At 41.7% G+C, this 20074-nt stretch overlaps 2 protein-coding genes across 3 annotated transcripts in view; both read right to left on the reverse strand.

Moving 5' to 3' along the window:
• Nucleotides 1–19454, reverse strand: part of LOC149911121 (tyrosine-protein phosphatase non-receptor type 61F-like) — a 29129-nt gene extending 9675 nt beyond the window's left edge. For both annotated transcript variants that reach the window (XM_090103039.1, XM_090103030.1), the window contains exons 1-6: nt 19007–19454; nt 9998–10159; nt 9617–9873; nt 6210–6435; nt 5827–5976; nt 4665–4815 (exon numbers count right to left, since the gene is read on the reverse strand). In XM_090103039.1, coding sequence (XP_089959165.1) covers nt 4665–4815; nt 5827–5976; nt 6210–6435; nt 9617–9873; nt 9998–10159; nt 19007–19093 — 1033 coding nt within the window. In that variant the 5' untranslated portion in view covers nt 19094–19454. The remainder of the gene's footprint in view (nt 1–4664; nt 4816–5826; nt 5977–6209; nt 6436–9616; nt 9874–9997; nt 10160–19006) is intronic.
• Nucleotides 10961–17875, reverse strand: LOC149911122 (uncharacterized). The gene is made up of 2 exons (XM_090103019.1): nt 13702–17875; nt 10961–13614 (listed from the first exon to the last, which is right to left on the reverse strand). Exons 1-2 carry the CDS (start codon nt 16894–16896, stop codon nt 11476–11478), a joined length of 5334 nt encoding a protein of 1777 aa, XP_089959145.1. The 5' UTR covers nt 16897–17875; the 3' UTR covers nt 10961–11475.
• Nucleotides 19455–20074: the final 620 nt, after the last annotated feature.

Here is a 20074-nt window from a genome sequence, read left to right on the forward strand (position 1 = left end):
ATTTGATCATAAATTATATTTGATAAAAAATACGTCTCATCTATCAGAGTGAAGGTCGATCCTAATTCGGATCTTAGACTACTTGAACCACTCTCTCTATTAAAATCCCGCATCAAAATCAATTGAGTAGTTTTAAAAATATATGCATTATGCATACAAATGGAGACAAAGAAAAATGCAGTGATATTACGCAATATACCTATAAGAAGACGTACAGATATCGAAATAAAGTATTTTACAGCAACATGGTGACTGCATGTTGACTGACGGACATTGCCCAATGCGTTGTATATTATGTTATTTATTCGTAGAATGCAACGACTGATATAAAAGGTAAATATTAAAGTATTTCCTGTTCGTTGACTCTACATGAGATGGTGACAGGCCGGTGCTTGTCTACTCCGGAAGATTAATTGTAGGATACTTTGAGCGCTGTTCTTCCTTTCTGTAAGGTTTTAATACTACCTGGTCGTTTGTAGCCTTCATCCACGTAGCAAGCTCTCGTAGTTGGACGATGAAGTTAAGGTTATAAATATATATATTATATTATGTAGTAATAAATAAAAAATACATATTCACTGTTGAGAACAATAACAAGAATAATAAATATATAGATATAAAAATAAGCATAAGATAAATAAATATGTATGTAGTGTGTCGGGTAGGGATCCTAGTTCTATAATAAGTATCTAGTTAATCTTATGCCGAACATAAGATGTGAAGTAGTGTGAAAAATAAAAAAAATATACTATATTTATTTAAAAGATATATATCATATAATTTGAATTAAAAATTACGATTTTTTTGTTCAAATTATCAAAAATCCATTGAGATTATGATGTTGAATTGAATTTATAAGTGTATGTAGGTACACGTAGCGTAGGACGCCCTGGTACTCGGTGGAGAGCCGACATGCGCAGGGTTGCGGGTCACAATGTTGACAGCGAGCCAAAGACCGTGCTCATTGGAGCCACACGAGAGGCCATGTCCGAAGGGACACTTACAGACTGTAAATGGTGATGACGATCCCCATGGTCCAACAAACCGTAATCGGGAGATACTCCTCGATTGCAGCAACCAATGTCTATTAATGACAGATATTAATTATATTTATACGTACACGGTGGAATTTTGACATCAAAATACACACTGATAAGCGTGGAAACAATTTAGTATGAGTAAAACATAGTTTTAATTGTGTATATCAAACTATTTTTACTTTTATGATTACCACCAATTAATAAAGGAGATGTTAACTGACGAGACCATTAATTGACTACATAAAGTTCTTGCATGAGTTGACAAAGGAGCAGGTGGGTCGCATAGAAAGCGACTTACACCGCCCACGAACATTTACAGACGCCTTATACCTCTGCAACTGTATTGCCAACTTCAGTGGATACTTATAGAACGATAGCAGTATTATGATACTTATTCCACGCCGATGTTGTGTGCGAGGGGTACTTCCCGAACCAAGTTCATTTATATATGTTACAGTCAAAACCCTGAACCAGACAATATCCTTATTGGCGGTTATTAAGATAAAATCAGTCAATAAGGATATTGACCGACGCCCTTAGTCAATAACCTTATTAACTGATTTAAAGATCAGACATTCAGTCAATATAGGTTTTAACTTTTAACCAACGTACTGAATAGATTTTAACACTTAAATCTTTCTGTAATGGGCAAGTAAAACAATAGCGAGTCGGTTCTGGCACTCGCCGGCCGCTGCCGCGGCACGCTCGCTTCGCTCGCTCGGCTCGTGCGTGAGGATCGCAGTTCAAACCTAACCTAACCTACTGGGTCGAATTTGACACTTAAACCTTTCTGTATTGGGCAAGTAAAACTCGCTATTGTTTTACTTGCCCATTACAGAAAGATTTAAGTGTTAAAATCTATTCAGTACGTTGGTTAAAATCTATATTGACTGAATGTCTGCTCTTTAAATCAGTCAATAAGGTTATTGACTAAGGGTAACGGTCAATAACCTTATTAACTGATTTTGTCAGATAAAATCTGTCAATAAGGATATTAACCGACGCCCTTAGTCAATAACCTTAATAACCGTCAATAAGGATATTGACTGGTTCAGGGTTTTGACTGTAGCATATATACAACATGCTTAACAACCAAATTCAGATTTTAGACATAATATTTTACGATTACGATACGATTTTAATAAGGGATAATATTATTTAATCTGCTAAAAAAGAATGTATCTACATATGCACTATATATCTTTTTATACATATGCACTATTAAAAATAAATAATGAATTTTTTAGACTTAATCTTTAAATTTTTGTGTCTATACTAATTGATCTACAGATAAAATATGAATGAACTGCATTTATGTTAATACAATAATTACACATATTTAAATAAACCCTTTTAATGTTTGAAATACAATAACAGAATTTGATCCTCTTTTTTAGTTATAGTTTTATTTTATTTGCTGATTTTTATTTGAAGTCTGTTATGAGACACATTATATTTTTTACACGGTATTTTGCCATTGGCCATTTACAGAGTTAGCCTGCAAGTGTAGTTGTTCGCAATTTGCAAAAGACAACACACATTCGGGACTGAAATTGTTAAGCCAACTCATTTGCAATATATTTATTGACTTAGTTCATTTGAAAAAAAAACCTACATCTCAAATTTTTTTGCGTGATTCTAAGTAAAGTTAAAGTAAAAAATATTTATTCAAAAAATCAAGCATAAAATCTCTCATCAAATGCTTGATTTTTTTGCCATAAGGCAATAAGGTTGTTAAGACAGTAAATTGAGTATACATTATTTGACCCAGGTGCCCACACTAGACTGTGGCCTATACAAAATATACAAAAACAAACAAAACTAGACATGGATGTAAATGAAATGTTGATTTTAATGTTTTAGGCATAAATATTATAATTTACACATATTATTACTTATGCATTACTTTATTTGATAAAACTTAAATGAACAAAAAAAGTGGATTAAAATATCAATCAAATAAATTTATTTTATGGTTCTAAGAAAGAGGATCAATCATACATGTACGCAAAATTAAAAGGATCATTTAAATACTTTTAATAATACCTACTCTGCTAAAATATAATGCATATATACATAGAACTTATAGATACGAACTAGAAAATCTATGAGGTGAATGAAATGTAATGTTTATGAGTTAGTATAATATATTTGTAGTATAATATAAGTGGAGTTATGAATATTAGCTTGAGAGGTGTTATCCGTTTTGTTATACGTAAGATATCAGATTAATATAGTGTATAAGATTTTATTATATAGGTACATATAGAGAAAGCAGCAAATTATTAAATATTTTAAGTTAATATGTTATTGACATGATAGAAATATAAAATTATAAAGCATTAACTACAGAGTAATACTATTTATTTTCCATGAAGTTGGAATTTTAGTTTGATTAAGTATACAATCATTTTTATTTTGGATTTTATTTGTATTTAGTTTTACTTACATAATACATATAATATAAAACTCTTAGCTTGTATTTATCTTTACTAGTGATGCAACGAATACTACTTTTACGAATACGAATACGAATATCAAACCTACTATTCGGCGAATAAGAATACGAATACGAATATCTCGCCTTGGTATAAAAGACTTATTTATTTAATGAATGGTTTACTCTTCTAATTATTAAAATTTACAATAGGCAAATTTTTATTTAAAAAACATAAAATTCGTAGATTTTCTGGTTTCAGGCGTTTTTTTTTTCAGTCTGGATGTTTCCAGCCGTTGAAAAAAGTCTTTCCGAAGCAACTGTACATGGCTTCAGTGAAAAATATTTTTGGGCGATTTTTTTTGACTTGGAAAATGGACATCTTCTCGCCAAAAGGCCAGTGGATCAGCAGTCTCTCAGCACACGTCATATTTTTACGCGCGATTTTTAAATCTGTAGTAAATAGAGTTGCGTACAAAAATATTCGTTTTTAAATATTCGTATATTCGCCGAATACGAATATTCGGTAAATGTCTACTATTCGGCGAATACGAATATTCGTATTCGTATTCGTTGCATCACTAATCTTTACCTTTAATATTTGTGTACATATCTACGTGCAATAGTAGATTAAATAATCAAGTTTGAGCGCGCGTGCGATCTTGTGTGCATATATGTATGTGTGTGTGTCTGTAATAGTACTTTAAAAGTAGTGCGTGTGCGTGCATGGGTGTGTGTGCGTGTGCGCGCATGTGTTCGTCCATGCGTATGTGTGCGTGCATATGCGTGTGTGTGTGTGTGCGCGCGCGTGCGTGCTTGTTGCGTTTGCATGCATATGTGTATGTGTGCATGCATGTGTGTATGGGTGCTTGCATGTGTGTATGTGTGCTTGCATGTGTGTGTATGTGTGCGTGCTTGTGTGCGTTTGCGTGCTTGCATGTGTGTGCGTGGGTGCATGTGTATGTGTCCGTCCATGTATGTGTATGCATGTGTGTATATGTGCAACAGTAGTTTAAGTAGACTTGCGTGCATACGTTCGTGCGTGTGTGAGTGTTCGTGCAATAGTAGTATAAGTCGTGCGTGTGCGAGTCTATGTGCAATAGTAGTTTAAGTGGTGCGTGTGCACTGTTCGTGCATACGTGTTTCTATGAACATGTGATGAGTAAAGTAACAGATTGCGATATTACCAAGTGAGGTGCTGGTCGGTATAGCGGGGAGAGGTCTTGCGGGCGCCCGCGTGAGGCTCTCGGCGCGCGGCGGTGGAGGCGGCGGGGCTTCCTCCTCGCCCTCTTCAGCAACGCTCGAGTATATACTCTCTTCCATTTTCGGCTCCTCTTTCTGTACCAATCATTGTACAAACAATTAAACTCACAGTCACGCTCAAAAATTTTCAGGAACTCGTGCCACGTGATTACGCAAAGTTTTATTGTCAGGATTCCGTGCCACGTGATAACTCAGAGTTTTGTTGTCAGGAGCCCGTTCCACGTGATTACTCAGAGTTTTGTTGTAAGGAGCCCGTGCCACGTGATTACGCAAAGTTTTTAATGAACAACACAATCATACAATGTTGAAATGCTGCCCGAAATGAGGTATAAATGTTTCAAGGAATGTTTTGTATAAGGGGCTTTGTACATTTTTTGACGACATTTAAAGGCGTGTGTGATGGTTATTTACAAAACATCAATGTTGTCTAGGTGAATTCACAATTAAGTTACGTATAGTGGACTGTGTTGAACTTAATAAATACACAGTTCTTTATCAGCTACACTCCCTCGGTGTTCGAAAGTAAACTTTCTCATTCGATCGTTGTTGTCAATCTTAATTTTATATATCATCATTTATGATGTCAACTAGGATCGTAGCGACACTATTTGTTTTTATAAAAAAATGATGACAAGCTGCACATTATAATTGCAAATGTGCAAATATGCAACCTTAATTAGTTAGATTATAACCACATGAAGGTAAAGGGGTGCGGGCTTTAGTTGCTATCATTAATCGCATCAACCTTGCCTCGTGGCGAGTATAATTGTAATTAAAATTTATTATTGCCGCCTTCACACATATTTATATGTAGTCATTTTTTCTAATAAACAAAAGACCTAAATTGTATGATATACTAACATTAAATAGTTCACCTCTTACCTAAGTATATTAACTCTTGTTATTCTGTCTTGTTGGTATATAATATTTTATGCTATTTGCTGACTTTGCACCTTTTAAGTACATATATCGCGACTCTCTAATAACATATCCAAACGCTTCTATTACACGCTCTAAAGAATCCCATTCATGCGTATACTTCAATTTGCAATTCACTTAAAATAATTAGCTAGTGCATATACTCACATAATCGGGACTGAATCTTTTGGCACCTTCTATAATGGCTTGATATGAAAAACGAAGTTGGTCCGGTGTTTGGATCAGCCCCATTCTATCTTTACGCATTTCCAATAGGATTTTCTGAATGTTGACACTGTCGAGACCTTCTTTCTCGATCTAAAACCAAACACAATAAAATCGATAAACCTTATCAAGGTGTCTTCATCATATTGCAAGAAATGTTTTACTAGGCTTGTTATTTAGCTGAAGGCTGTAATCTCAGAAACTACTAGGTCAAATTGAAATATTTTTAGTGTCCGATAGTCTCTTTAGCGAGCTAGGCCGTAATATACCATAAGATTATAATCCAAATGAGTGGGGAGTGCCGTAGGCGAGAGAATACAACTTACAATGACAAGGCAGGAGTCCACCAGGCAGAAGGTCCCCGAGCGGCCGATGCCGGCGCTGCAGTGCACAATGGCTGGCCCCACGTCCGCCTCCAGCGCGCCCGACGAGCGAACCTTCTTGAGGAACGCTAGAAACGCATTCGGCGAGCTTGGAACCCCAAAATCTGGCCAAGTCGTGTAATGGAACTGCAACACCTCTCGAGCCTCGCGACTCACCATATCGTAGATTCTAAAACAAAATTATATATGCAGGCACGTTGCGCGAATGCATGTCGGTCGCACTCTGGTTTTATGTTTCACCAGTATAAGGAGTAATTCAATACTTGCCCTATTTTAATAACTTTTCAAGCAAATATTCATTTTTCTTGCGCATAAACAATATTTCCTATGGAGAAACTCATTGAATATATTCGTTCCATTCCTATTTAAAAAAGACATTTTTTCCTCATTACAAAGCGATAATTGAGGAAAATTACCAGTTAGTAACGAGATTCATTGAATGCTTGTTCTCAGGTAACAGCACATACTGAAAGTAATTACCTTACAAATGTTCACTACTTTTACAAATTCACTTTATTAGATTGTAAATGAAATATTATTTCCTTTGAAGGGTCTAATAAAATTACTTAAATGAAGACTTATTGCCCTCTGTGATTATACTATCTATTCAATAAGAAAATTACGACCTTATATTTTCTTTTCATTCCCTGGTATTTTATAGGGGTTCTTTAATCTTTGATATTCTAACTTAATAACTAATAAGTAGATCGTAGAGATCTACTCATTTAAATTGCTGTACCTATTGCTGTACATTTAAACATTACAATAATTCATAATTCATTTAAATAAAAATAAGATTATAATACTATTACAATAAACTGTTTACCTAATAAAACATTTGAACTCAACTCTTAAATAAATAATAATTCAAAGTATAAAACCAATATGCATCTTCCACTTATTCTTTGAAGTCCCTAACAATACGTCTAAGACGACCGTATCAGAATATTATGTTACGATTGAGAAAATATTTCGCAAAGCAATTTCAATTCGCATCCAACGTATGGCTCGTATTGTGCAGTAAAAAGGAAAAATATTTCTTGAAATATCATTTGTAGTTGGAAAGAATTTTCTACGATTGAAAATATATGTATGTACCTATTCAAATGAAAATTGAAGAACTTGTTATTCAATTCTCGTGAATCTACAAGTACAAACGTTTCATATTTACGTAGATGAGTAGATGTATAGTTAAGAATTATTTACAAGTGGTTTTTATCTTTATTAAATTTCGTATGTCTACCTAAGTGTAGAAAATTTTATATTATCTAGTATGTAATTACACTCATTACACATAATTATTGGATATAATAATTGTTGGAAAATATTGTTTTCAGTTTATTTTTGTTGATTCCACACTTAGTTGCATCATAATAGATCATCATAGTAAGTATTTTCGCATTAGTGACACATGTGCATATATTTTTTGCAGTTTTGCGTTATAATTAGGAATAAATACATTTTACAAACTAAGTCTTAGAACCATAGTAGAACGCTGATACAGATTTTTCTTCTCAGCGTTTCTCTAATAAAATTCTTAACTGGAAAATGATTTATGTTTTACAAAGTTCTAGAAATAGGTACTACTTATCTACCTCCCTTGCAAACTGGGTTGTGCGTGGGATGCTAGTTGCATCCTATCCTATATACAGGATAACATAGGATTTATTTATAATAAAATTTACCCCCATAAGGACTATGCACTTCTATTCTATTTGCTGTTGCAATTCTTAAAACAATTCAATTAAACAAGGCGGGAGACTACCGAGATTAGTCACGGTCAGATCAATTAAAAATTACTGTTAAAACGTGCAGTTACAGATTATTGAATTTAGAATATTGGGATTCATGCTTTTAAATTTGGACTTTTCAATGTATAAATCATTCATTTGCATTACAGTATCAATTTCAAACATTGCAATATTATGTATCTTTATATTAATTAACAATCCTCACTATAAGGTTTAAGGGTGCGTATAAAGCAAAATTACCAATCTTCTATTAGATGATACGTGTAATATTCAAGACCAAATATAAAAAATAAAATATATATCAAACTAGATGATATGTTCAACGATTCTGTTCAATCAAAAACATAAAATATTAAAATTGACTCGATAAAAAAAAATCACCAAGTTAGCTCTAATTTTCACACTTTTACGTTTTCTACTTGACATGGTAATACTTATTATGATTTTTTTTTCATAAACAATTATATTAAAACATTTGCAAGATATTTGTCAGAGCATTTTGTGTAATTACTTTTAGTTTTGGTTTTATCTGCGATAAACCACTTTTATCGTGACAAAACCAAACGTTTATCTCGGGAAAAAAAAAGAGCGCCAAAAGTCGAAACAATACACGATTCTTCTTTGTATAAAATACAGTACTTTTTTTATTGTAATAAAAATTAAAAATGACTTCATTAAAAAATAAAGCCTGAGATCATAGTGAGACGGATTATAGTCTAAAGTCTAAAAGATGAAGGTTTTAATTAAGGTTCGTTCCGGTTATAACTTTTCAATTAAATCATCAATTAATGGTGGGCATTTTCAATTTTCATATACCCGGAAGCAGAGCCGTAATTAAAAATAAAATTTACATTCGCATTGAAAGCTTCGCACTTGAGCATAACAAATTTTTTAATTCAAATTAATAATTCGCGCAATGTGACCAGCGCGATAATTGCTTATGGCCAAATCAATTTATTCTATTGGCACTGGGCACGCATGCTCAGAATACAGCAATCATATTTAATTTTCATATAGGCGTTCATTATCATTATTTCAGACATTGAGTACCAAACAAAAATACAGTATTCGAAACAGTTCAGATATATGTACTTGATATAAAATCTGTTCACATTGATCGATTTTCTCTGCACCAGGTAGGCGATAAGCTGCCTGAGTTCTATTTATAGATATATTCTTCGAAAATTGCAACAAGCAATAAAAATATTATACTTGTTATTTTCTAGAAGCTTCAGTAGATTCGACGAAGAGATAAATTGAGTAATAATAATGCTATTTCCAATAATTTTCAGGAGAATTTCCTAACGGAAAATAGTCTAGCGACAAACGTATAACACTCGACGTACCTATGCATGTAATATTCGCTGTGCAATTGGATTGAATAAGGATACACGAAATTAGCAGTTATACAATCACGAGCAATCACAGTCACACACACTGGAAATAATTTTGTAGGGATGCCACTGCAGTTATAAAGAACTACAACAATTGCTGCTATAATATTATTTTATTATATATGTTAAAAAAATTGGCAAATCGTATTAGCGTACTTAGAACTGGTACATTAAAGAGGATTAATTAAATACGCAATAAACTTACTTGAATTTCCTTGTTGTGTAATAATTGCAATCTTCTTCACTAAGAAGATGAACTATTAGCTCAACCTCGCTCAGTACCATTTCGGAACCGATGTCTTGGGGCCAATACCAATGGCATTTGATCTCATTTTTCTCAATTAATTTATTGAGCATTAAAATTGCTCGGCTGTTTTGTTCCCACACCATCAACCAGAAATGTCCAACAGTGAATGCGAGTGGCCCTTGTGTGAGAATATATTTACGATTTGCGCGCTCCATCTAAAAATAAGTAATGTACAGTTAAATTTATTTTTTTTTGTGTACGTTCATCTATAAACATTGATTAATTTTATATATTTTTATAGATTTGCATAAAAACAAAACATACATGGTTGCAACTTACTTTAACAAGATTGGCATTGATATAGTCTCTCTCACTACGCTTTAATATAACACGGCTGTGATCGTAGGGATTAACATCTCTGTAGCGGTTCAGCGGCTTGTTTTGGGGTTTCTTAGCCTCTGTGCATGTGTAGGGGTAGGACTGGCATTCTTGGCCAATTTTCTAAAACAAAAGTAATCCACATCGCATTTTTGGTTTAAAAAAATATCATTTTTGGCACAAACAAAATTATTAACAAACATTAAAATCTGTTCTGTTGGTCTTGGATTATAATGGTGTAATCATAGAAATCTAAATAACAAGACACTAGAAGTCGTAAGCACGCGTGACCTTGTCGCCACTCAGGTGACTTCCAAGCCACCAGTGCGTTCGTCGGTAATCAGTTGCCCTCGGGACGTGCGTGTGTAAACATAGTGTGTTTCATCATTTCCCATTGCGGAAATTTATCCTGCTATACAAATAAAGGAATAACATTTCGTCGGTAATTATTTTTTTTTAGAAATAATGCCGTTTTTCCTTAAAATTAAAGAATATTTACAAGAAATACGAATATCACCTATATCTATAATATAACACACAATCTAAATAACAATGAATGACACAGTCAACTGTTCTTATTATCAAGTTTAACACAAATTTCAACCTTATTTCTATGTGTTTAGGTTCAAAGTTTTATCTATTGAAAATTAACGCTCTCTGTTGTAGAAAAGCCGAATTATTTCGAATTTGTATTTTTCTGAGCAAAAAGAAACAAAACATCTCATGTACCTGGGGATGTTATTCGAAAATAAACCGTAAAACCGTGCGTTAGGGTACTTAATAAAATGCTGTATTTATTTTTTAAAGTTAGTTTTCACTAAAATGAAGCTGTCCATAAAGGCATAGTTTACTTATGTGTACTGTTTAGCTATTGTTGTGGACTGTATAAGTTTGTTGGGTTCGTGGTCGAAATAAAACCCTTCCTTCGACATACATAAGTACATATATTTTCTCTTTACAATTACAATTCCTAATCACTATTACTTATTAACTACTTGTCTGTAATAAGCACTTGCTCGAACTGATCACTATTAGTACTTATTCGCTACTGGTCTGGAGTAAGCACTTGCTCGAACTGAACTCCATTAGAAAATTTGTGCTATTTATATGCGTCGCCGGCGGGGAGATTCAAAGCGGCCGCCCGGCGGCGAGGCACAAAGCGGCGGCGGCATCCAAAAGGCGGCGAGACTCAAAGCGGCGGCGGCATCCAAAAGCGGCGGCGGCCGTCTTGCATGTGCCGCCCAGCCCCTAGGCCACGCCTCCTCCACGTGTAAACGCAATACACGTGGCGTATTGAGTACAGCGCGCTAGGCGAAACCGCGGTGCGCCTCGTCGAAACCGCGGTGCGCCTCTCTTCCACGTGCAGCGTTAATATTCCGCCTCATACACGTGGAGCCGCTGCGCGGGGAGCCCCGTTACCGCCTGCGTGTGCTCGTCCTTTACAGTCCTCCCCCCGGCGTAGCTTGCGTAGCCTCCTTCATCACGACGAGCTTGCTGACGGGGCGTCTGAAGATCCCGCTCTTGGTCTTCACTTCGGCTACCCGCACAGCGTCGTCCGGCCCTGCGTGAACGCGCACCACGACCCCCATGGGCCATGTGTTGCGCGGCAAGACGTGGTCCACGATGATGACCACGTCACCTTCCTCGAGGCGTCGCGTGTCCTTTCGCGCCTCCCCCCGTGGCACGAGCGTCGGTAGGTACTCCTTGATCCATCGGCGCCAGAAGTGGTCGGCGAGCGCCTGGCTGGCGCGCCAGGTCCGTCGGTCTGCTTCGTCGCACGGCCCCGTCGTCGGCAGTCCCGTTGAGGAGCCCAACAGGAAGTGGTTGGGCGTGAGGGCTTCGGGGTCGTCTGGGCTCACGCTCACGTGAGTCAGCGGCCTCGCGTTCACCGCGAACTCCGCCTCGGTGAGTAGAGTCCGCAGCACCTCTTCTGGCGGCGCCTTCTCCCGTAGTGTCGCGCCGAGCGCGGTTTTCACCGACCGCACCAGCCGCTCCCAAGCACCGCCTTGATGCGGTGCACCCGGCGGTATGTAGCGCCACTCCATCCGGTGGCGCAGCGCTTCTTCTTGTAGCGCCGGCGCCCACTCGTTGTACGCCTTCTTCAGTTCTTGATCGGCGCCCCTGAAGTTTGTACCGTTGTCTGAGTACATCAGACGAGGCCACCCTCTGCGAGCTGCCATCCTTCTCAGCGCCATGATGGCTGAGTCCGTTGACAGAGATGCGACGAGCTCCAGGTGCACGGCTCGCGATGTCAGGCATGTGAACAGCGCGCCCCATCTCTTCTCTCTTCTTCGTCCGATCTTGACCATCATTGGCCCGAAGTAGTCGACCCCGCAGTTGGTGAAGGGTCGATGGAACGGGTCGAGGCGAGCGCGCGGCAAGTCCCCTTTGGCTGGGACCTGCGGCATTGCTCGGCGTACTCGGCACAGCGCGCAGTTCTTCTCCACGGCGCGCACTGTAGGCCGCAGGTGGATGACCCAGTAGCGCTGCCTCAGGTCGTTGGTGACGCGCTCGCGGTTGGCGTGTCCGGCGGCACAATGTTCCTGTAACACTATTAGTCTGGTTATTCTGTGCCGGCCGTCGAGGATTACCGGCTTCTTCATTGTGTCGGGTGCCGTGGCTGCGTTTATGCGGCCCCTTACTCTCAGCACGCCGTCTTCCATTACCGGGTCCAATTTGTACAGTCTACTGGATCTGCTGATGGGGCGCGCGTCCTTGATTCGCTTTATGTCTTCTCCAAAGCTGTCGTTCTGTGCGCGCTGCACCAGCAGTCGTTCGGCTTGCTCCAGGTGGCGACATTCTAGTCTCGTCGCCGTGTGTCTGATGCGTATGTCGATGAATGCGAGCACCCTTGCTGTTGCTCCCACCAGTGTGCGGAATTTGGAGAAGCGCTCTGGATCCGGCAGCCATTCCATCTTCCGTGGCAGTTCGCTTACATGAAGTACATCAGCCTCGTCCGTTGTTTCTCGAAGTTCCTTCTCCGTGGGCCACTGGTTCTCCGTCTTAGTCAGGAATTCTGGACCCTGGAACCATCGATCATGTCCCGTGGTGAAACTTAGGCGGGTGGCGTCGTCGGCAACGTTTTCATGAGTCGGCAGCCACCGCCACTCTTCCCTTTGTGTTAGTTCTCCAATCTCACCGAGGCGATGCGCGACGAACGGCGTGTATCTCTTTGCATCGTTGCGCACCCAGTGCACCACCGTCGATGAGTCTGTCCAAAACCAAGTACGAGATATGTCATACCTGTGCTCTCTTCTTATCTGATCAGCGAGTCTGGCGCCGATCACCGCCGCCTGCAGCTCTAGGCGCGGGATTGTCTGCGCGCGCCGTGGTGCCACCTTTGCTTTCGCCGAGACGAGTTTAACTTGCACGCTGCCGTCCGTTCGCCGCATACGCCAGTACGCCACGGCTGCATATGCTTGTTCACTGGCGTCGCATAGCACGTGCAGCTCGATGTCTTCGACGTTGTCCGTTGTGTAGCATCGCGGCAAACGTAGCGCGCCGACCGCTTCCAGCTGCGCCAGCCAGCCCGAAAACTGCTCGCCCTCTTCTTCAGGTATTGGTTCGTCCCATGAAATCTGGAGGCGCCACAGGCTCTGCAATATGATTTTAGCACGGATGGTGAAATAACTTAAGAGGCCTAGTGGGTCATAAATTGACATTACCGCACTTAATGCTTCGCGCTTGGTTGGCGGGCGCTTGCGATCTCGCACCTCCACCGGTACCCTGTTCATTGCTGTGTTGAATCCTAGCGCGTCCTGTTCGGCGTCCCAAATTAGCCCGAGGATCTTCGGGGCTGGCTGCGCTCCTCCCAGCTGCGTTGGTGTGCTGGCGTGCAGTTCTCGTGGCACGTCCCTCAGCACGCTCTTGTCGTTGGCGTTCCATCCTCGTAGCTTGAAGCCTGCCGCCGCGTGCACCGTCCGTATTTCTTCGATTGCTTGTCTGGCTTCCTCCGCGTCGGCGTAGCTCACCACCAGATCGTCCATATAGTGGCTCTTCGTTATCGCTTCCAACGCCATTGGATACTGTTCTGCGTGCTGCTGCGCATTATGATTACGGATGTAATGCGCCATGAACGGAGAGCTCGCTGCACCGAATATCATGGACGTCATCTTGTAGTGCTGTGGCGGCGCGTCGCGTCGGCTCCCCCTCCATAAAAACTGCTGCGCTGGCTGGTCTTCGGGTCTTATTTTTACTTGTAGGAACATCTCCTCTATATCTGCCGTGACTGCCACTGCCTTTTCCCTGAATCGAAATAATATACCCGGCAGTGATAGTAGCAAGTCTGGGCCCTCAAGCAGTTCGTCATTTAAACAAGTCCCGTGGCTTTTGGCTGCCGCATCGAAAACCAATCGCTGCTTCCCTGGCTTGTTGGGATTGGTCACAGCGAAATGCGGCAGGTACCAGCACACGCTGCTCTCGCCTTCACTGCCGTCGCATGGAACCGCATACCTTTTCTCAAATAAGTTGTTCATCTGCTTGGTGTACTCGGCTGCGAATTCCGGCGCGGCGTCCATCTTGGCTTCAATCTTCAGAAGTCTCCGCAGCGCAGCATTGTAGCTCGGCGGCATGCGGACATTATCTCTCTTCCATGGCAGGCCGATTTCATACCCGCCCGGCGTCTTCTTCGTAGTCATCTCGACGATTGACGTTGCTCGGCGGTCGGCTTCACCTATGCGCGGTCTACTGGCTATGTTCAATGATTCTATCTTGAAGTGTTCTTCCACCAGGTTGTGTAGCCGTAGGTCCGCTTGCTGCTGTTCTCGGACGTGAAGCACGCAGTCCCTTTCGACGATCATTCGACGCGGCGTTGTCCCATGTATCACCCAGCCGAGATTTGTCTTGGAGGCGGCAGGTTCGTCTTCGTCGCCCGTCCGAAGTTCTCTTGTCACGATATGCTCCCAGTGGTCGGTACCCACCAGGACACCCGCGCGTGCTTGTTCGTAACATACCTCATGTTCCGGTATGTCGCGCAGGTGTCTGTACCGAAGCAGGGAACCCGGGATGGACTGCTGATGCAACTGTAGCTTCTTCATCGTGCGGGCGCGCAGGTCGTGTAGTGTCCCGTCGCTCTGCCCCCGCAGCTGCACCGTCACCAGTCGACTTCCTTCTTCAATCTGCTCCATGTTCGCCCCGTGGATGCGGAGCGGCGTGGCGGGACCTTCGGCGCCGATCTGTCGCGCCAGGTCCTCATCAATGAGGGTGATGGTGGAGCCCTCATCGAGCAGTGCGTGCGTCGATACCTCCCCCCGTGGGCCGACGACGGTAACTGGACACATCTTCAGCAGGACGGCGCGGGGCGGTGCGGTTGCGCGGTCAGCAACCGCCATGACGGTTTCTTCGGTCGACGCAGCAGGCTCTTCTCTTCTTACGTCGTGCAGTGATGAATGATGCGGGCGGCGGCACTGGTTCACGCCGCATGGTTTCGCTCGACAGTAAATGCGCCGATGTCTCTTCGTGGCGCACTTGAAGCAGGCGCCCTTTTCCCTCACCAGCGCCCACCGCTCATCCACCGACAGCTTGGCGTAGCGCGGGCAGGCAACCATGGTGTGGTCGTGCCCGCAGCATAGGCAGAAGTCTTCTTTCTTCTCTTCTTTCTTCTCTTCTTTCTTCTCTTCTTTCTTCTCTTCTTTCTTCTCCTCTTCATCACCACTGCTGGAAACTATGGCGTATACTGCCGACTTCCTTCTTGGTGGAGCAGGTCGCACTGCCGCTGCTGCCGCTGCTGCCGTGGTGTCTCTGCGCGCTGGCGCAGTGCTGCTCGTCGGCGCGTATGTGTAGCGGAGCGCCTGGTCCGCCTCTCTCATCAGGAAGCGGGACAGCACCACAATTTCCGGATCTGCCGTGCCTTCCTGTGAATATGCATAGTCGCACCATCTGGACCGCAGGTGCGGACTTAGTTTGTCCAATATCTCCCTTGCTAGCATAGGATTGTATAAATATCCTTTCCTATCTATGGTTTGAAGTATGCATACCACGTTCTGTACCTTCACCGCGAAGCTGTTGATGTCCTTGGCCGCTGCTCCAGGTCGCGGCAGCTTCCTCAGGTCCTCCATGGCCCTGTCGATAATTATCTCGGGCCTCCCGAAGCACTGCTCCAAGGTTTTCATGACTGCTTCAGGTGATGAAGCAGTGTGAAGCAGCGCTGCCACGGCGTCCCTTGCTTCCCCCTTCAGGCATGTACGCAGCCGCTGGATGTTTTCTGCGTCGGACACTTGGTACATGCTGCTTGTGTCCCGGTAGGCTGCTCGGAACGGCAGCCACTCTTCGATCGCACCTGAAAATATAGGAAGGTCCGCGTGGCGTAGGCGCGGTCGCGCCATCTTCTCTAGGGACGCCGCCAGCTGCTCTATTCCTGTTCGTCTGGTCGGCGTCGGCGATCTTCCTCTTCTTAGTTCGGATCGCTGGTGTCTGTCATCCTTCGGCACAGGATGTGACTGGAGCCACTCGTCCACCTTGTTTCGTTCTTCTGTCGCGGTGACGATATCTTCCGGCAGGTCCTCGTCTTCCTGTATGGCGGACACCTCGAACTGTAAGCGTTTATTTATTAGTTCTTTCTCAATCTGTAGTTCTTTTCTCTGGATAGCGGCGAGTCGCTCTGCCGCTTCTAATTCCGCCGCCTTAATCCGCCGCGCCGTACTCGCCGATGACCGCACCGATCTAGCGGATCTCGCTGGCGAATGCCGTCGCGGTTGCGGCGGGATCTCCATTGTGTCTGTGGCTGACGTCAAGCGTGCGTCAGACGGCGATGCTAACGGGTCCAGCACCAGCCGCCGCATTCGTTCTTGCCGCACACGCTCTGTCTCCTGGCTCCGGTCTTCAACTTCCACAGCGTCACCCTGGCTGCGGGTTACCACCATGCCTAAAGAGGTGACGCACCGCAGGCTTATACTGGCAGACTCGTTCCGCTGACCAGCACCCCTGATTCCCGGCGCGTACCACTAGGTCACCACTGGCGGCCCGTGTCTGCCCGTAAAAAACCTTACGACTCACCTTATTGGACTAGTACCAACAGCGCGGCCCCGTCGGTAGGTACCTGACTCGCCTGGTGACGATCAAAAACACCAGCAGGCTAGTACCAACGTTACCGGTTTGCCGATATTCGTCCCTCGAAGGTGAGCTCGTTGCCGATGTGTACCTCTCTTCGGCAGGATCTGGTCTTCCACGTGCAGCGTTTCTTCCTTGAAGTATCCGGTGCTCGTTGGATCACACGTTGTTATTCGGCGATCGAAGGGTCACACGTTGTTATCCGGCGATCGAAGGACCACACGTTGTTGTGGACTGTATAAGTTTGTTGGGTTCGTGGTCGAAATAAAACCCTTCCTTCGACATACATAAGTACATATATTTTCTCTTTACAATTACAATTCCTTATCACTATTACTTATTAACTACTTGTCTGTAATAAGCACTTGCTCGAACTGATCACTATTAGTACTTATTCGCTACTGGTCTGGAGTAAGCACTTGCTCGAACTGAACTCCATTAGAAAATTTGTGCTATTTATATGCGTCGCCGGCGGGGAGATTCAAAGCGGCCGCCCGGCGGCGAGGCACAAAGCGGCGGCGGCATCCAAAAGGCGGCGAGACTCAAAGCGGCGGCGGCATCCAAAAGCGGCGGCGGCCGTCTTGCATGTGCCGCCCAGCCCCTAGGCCACGCCTCCTCCACGTGTAAACGCAATACACGTGGCGTATTGAGTACAGCGCGCTAGGCGAAACCGCGGTGCGCCTCGTCGAAACCGCGGTGCGCCTCTCTTCCACGTGCAGCGTTAATATTCCGCCTCATACACGTGGAGCCGCTGCGCGGGGAGCCCCGTTACCGCCTGCGTGTGCTCGTCCTTTACAGCTATCGGTTTAAATGTGTTCATTTTAGCGACAGTGGTTTTCATACTAATTATGACATTATAGCACTTTTATAGTGTCTTGTTATTTAGATTTTTAGGGGTGTAATTAACACAACTTGCTTTGATACATAGATGTAGATTAAGATTCATTACTGCAAATGGCATTATTCTTTGAATGGTATTGTCTATTTTTAAGCTAAAGACTTGAAAACCTCATTTAGCTTTCATCAAGGATATGGTAACAGGGAATAAAGAGAAGCATACATTAGTACAATGTCTTTAATCTCGTAGTTAAACACGAAAAAATCGAGTCAACTGTTGCGGTTGACACAATTTATTAAGATCCAAGATGAAAAAAAATTAAGCCACTCATGGAGAGCCACATAAATAGTGAAACAAGCTGCTGACTATGTCTTATGAAGCTTGGGATCATTCCTGTGGTCTCTCGCCCATTGGCCCCTGAACGATTGACCGGTCTTAATGTTTTAATTATTGTAAGAATTGTTAGACGGTGTTTGTACATTCTTGTTGTTGATATTGTTGTATAATACTCTATTATGCATATTTATGTATTTATTTTTACAGAAATAATCTCTTGTGTTATAATAATAATCATAGTGTAATAGTTATTGGAACATTACAATAATAGAAGAGGAGAACATACAACATTTGGAAAAAATAAAATATGGTTTACTTGTTTGTATTTTTCATAGTTTCAAAGCTATGAAAAATTCAAACAAGCGAACCATGTGTCTGGTCTTTCTGTTATAAATGATAACCAATTGGGAATGTTATTGCCAAAATTTACCTAAGCAAAAGGGAATGAATACCAGGAATACCATCAAGAAAATTGAACAGTTCATTTCAACAGCATTCAAAATTTAAGGGAAATACTTGAAAGGAAAATATAAGCTTTAGCAAGGAAATTCATACAAAACATAATTTTCTGGAAGTATGTGCTACAAATTTAGAGGAGTCTATTTAATTTCTAACCTAGTCATCTTGGTATTGAATAACTTGCGAAGTTAATAGTTCTTGTGGTTATAGTGATAACACTCCAAATTAGTCACTAGTGCGTGGCATACACAACGCAAAATAACGCGTCATATCATGCAGGCAAAATTTACCTGGTAAACTATCGGCCAAGCATTTCTGTTTGCGATGTCCATGTATTCTGCTTCCACATTGTTTGAACTCATTTTGTCGTCAGTCATTGTTCAACTATATCATTTCACACCTGTATTGACAAAGTATCAAAGAACAGCCGGATACCGCAAAACTCGCGGCTTTCGGGAACTTGATACACTCGCATGTACACTCGTAAATATTTTACAAAAACTTCATTAACGTCTAAACAGATGAAACAAACATAAAGGAGCTGCACATGTATCTCCTAACAAAATTAATAAATAAAATTTAAAGTAAAAGCTGAATATATCATCACAAGTTCTCAACGACACTGCCTTTCTTCCAAAGAGTAAATTAATAATTGCTTTCTCGTAAACGGTGTTGGAGTGCCGAGCTATGGTGCCGAGTGGATGCTCCCGAACGGCGAACCGACGTTAACTTTTTATGTTGTCACATTTTTGTGTCGTGACTGTAGAGTATTATAAAATAAAGTTTCATCTACACGCACTACATAACATTACATTTATGCAGATTTTAATAACTGGCTTGGCAAATTATTCTAATTGTTCTAATCTTATTCAATTGTTCTATTTTCTAATCTTATTTTATCTCATAAATAAATTAAACATGGAAAATATTTTTTCTTCATACTTTTTGTTAAGTACACATTTTGTTACATTCAATTAATGGGTGCCATTCATTGACTTTCGGCTTTGTCCGCGTAATCAAAGGAAATTTCGATGGGAATAATCAATACTAATATTATAAATGTGAAAGTAACTGTCTGTCTGTCTATTACTCAATCACGCCTTAACTACTAAACCAATTTGCATGAAATTCGGTAAAGAGATATTTTGATACCCGAGGGAAGACATAGGCTAATTTTTACCCCGGAACATAGAACAGGTTTTATCCCGGAAATCCCACGGAAACGGGAACTATGAGGGTTTTTCTTTGACTGTGCTTGTGAAGCCGCGTGTGGAAAGCTAGTAGGTATAGTATATTATACATATTTCAACACGGTAAAGAAGCCTATCAATTTCTAGCCTCCTAACTATTATATATAT

This window comes from Colias eurytheme, chromosome 1, assembly GCF_061535395.1.
Source record: "Colias eurytheme isolate Ceu_HAF_F1 chromosome 1, ilColEury1 Martin Lab GWU primary, whole genome shotgun sequence".
Lineage (NCBI taxonomy): Eukaryota > Metazoa > Arthropoda > Insecta > Lepidoptera > Pieridae > Colias > Colias eurytheme.

Excerpts from the sequence above, each read along its gene's own strand:
- LOC149911122 (XM_090103019.1), bottom strand. The coding sequence starts at position 16,896 with ATGGTGGTAACCCGCAGCCAGGGTGACGCTGTGGAAGTTGAAGACCGG. Across the intron at positions 13,615-13,701 it reads AGCGCGAAGCATTAAGTGCG|ATTTCATGGGACGAACCAAT; the intron begins GTAATGTCAATT and ends TGGCGCCTCCAG.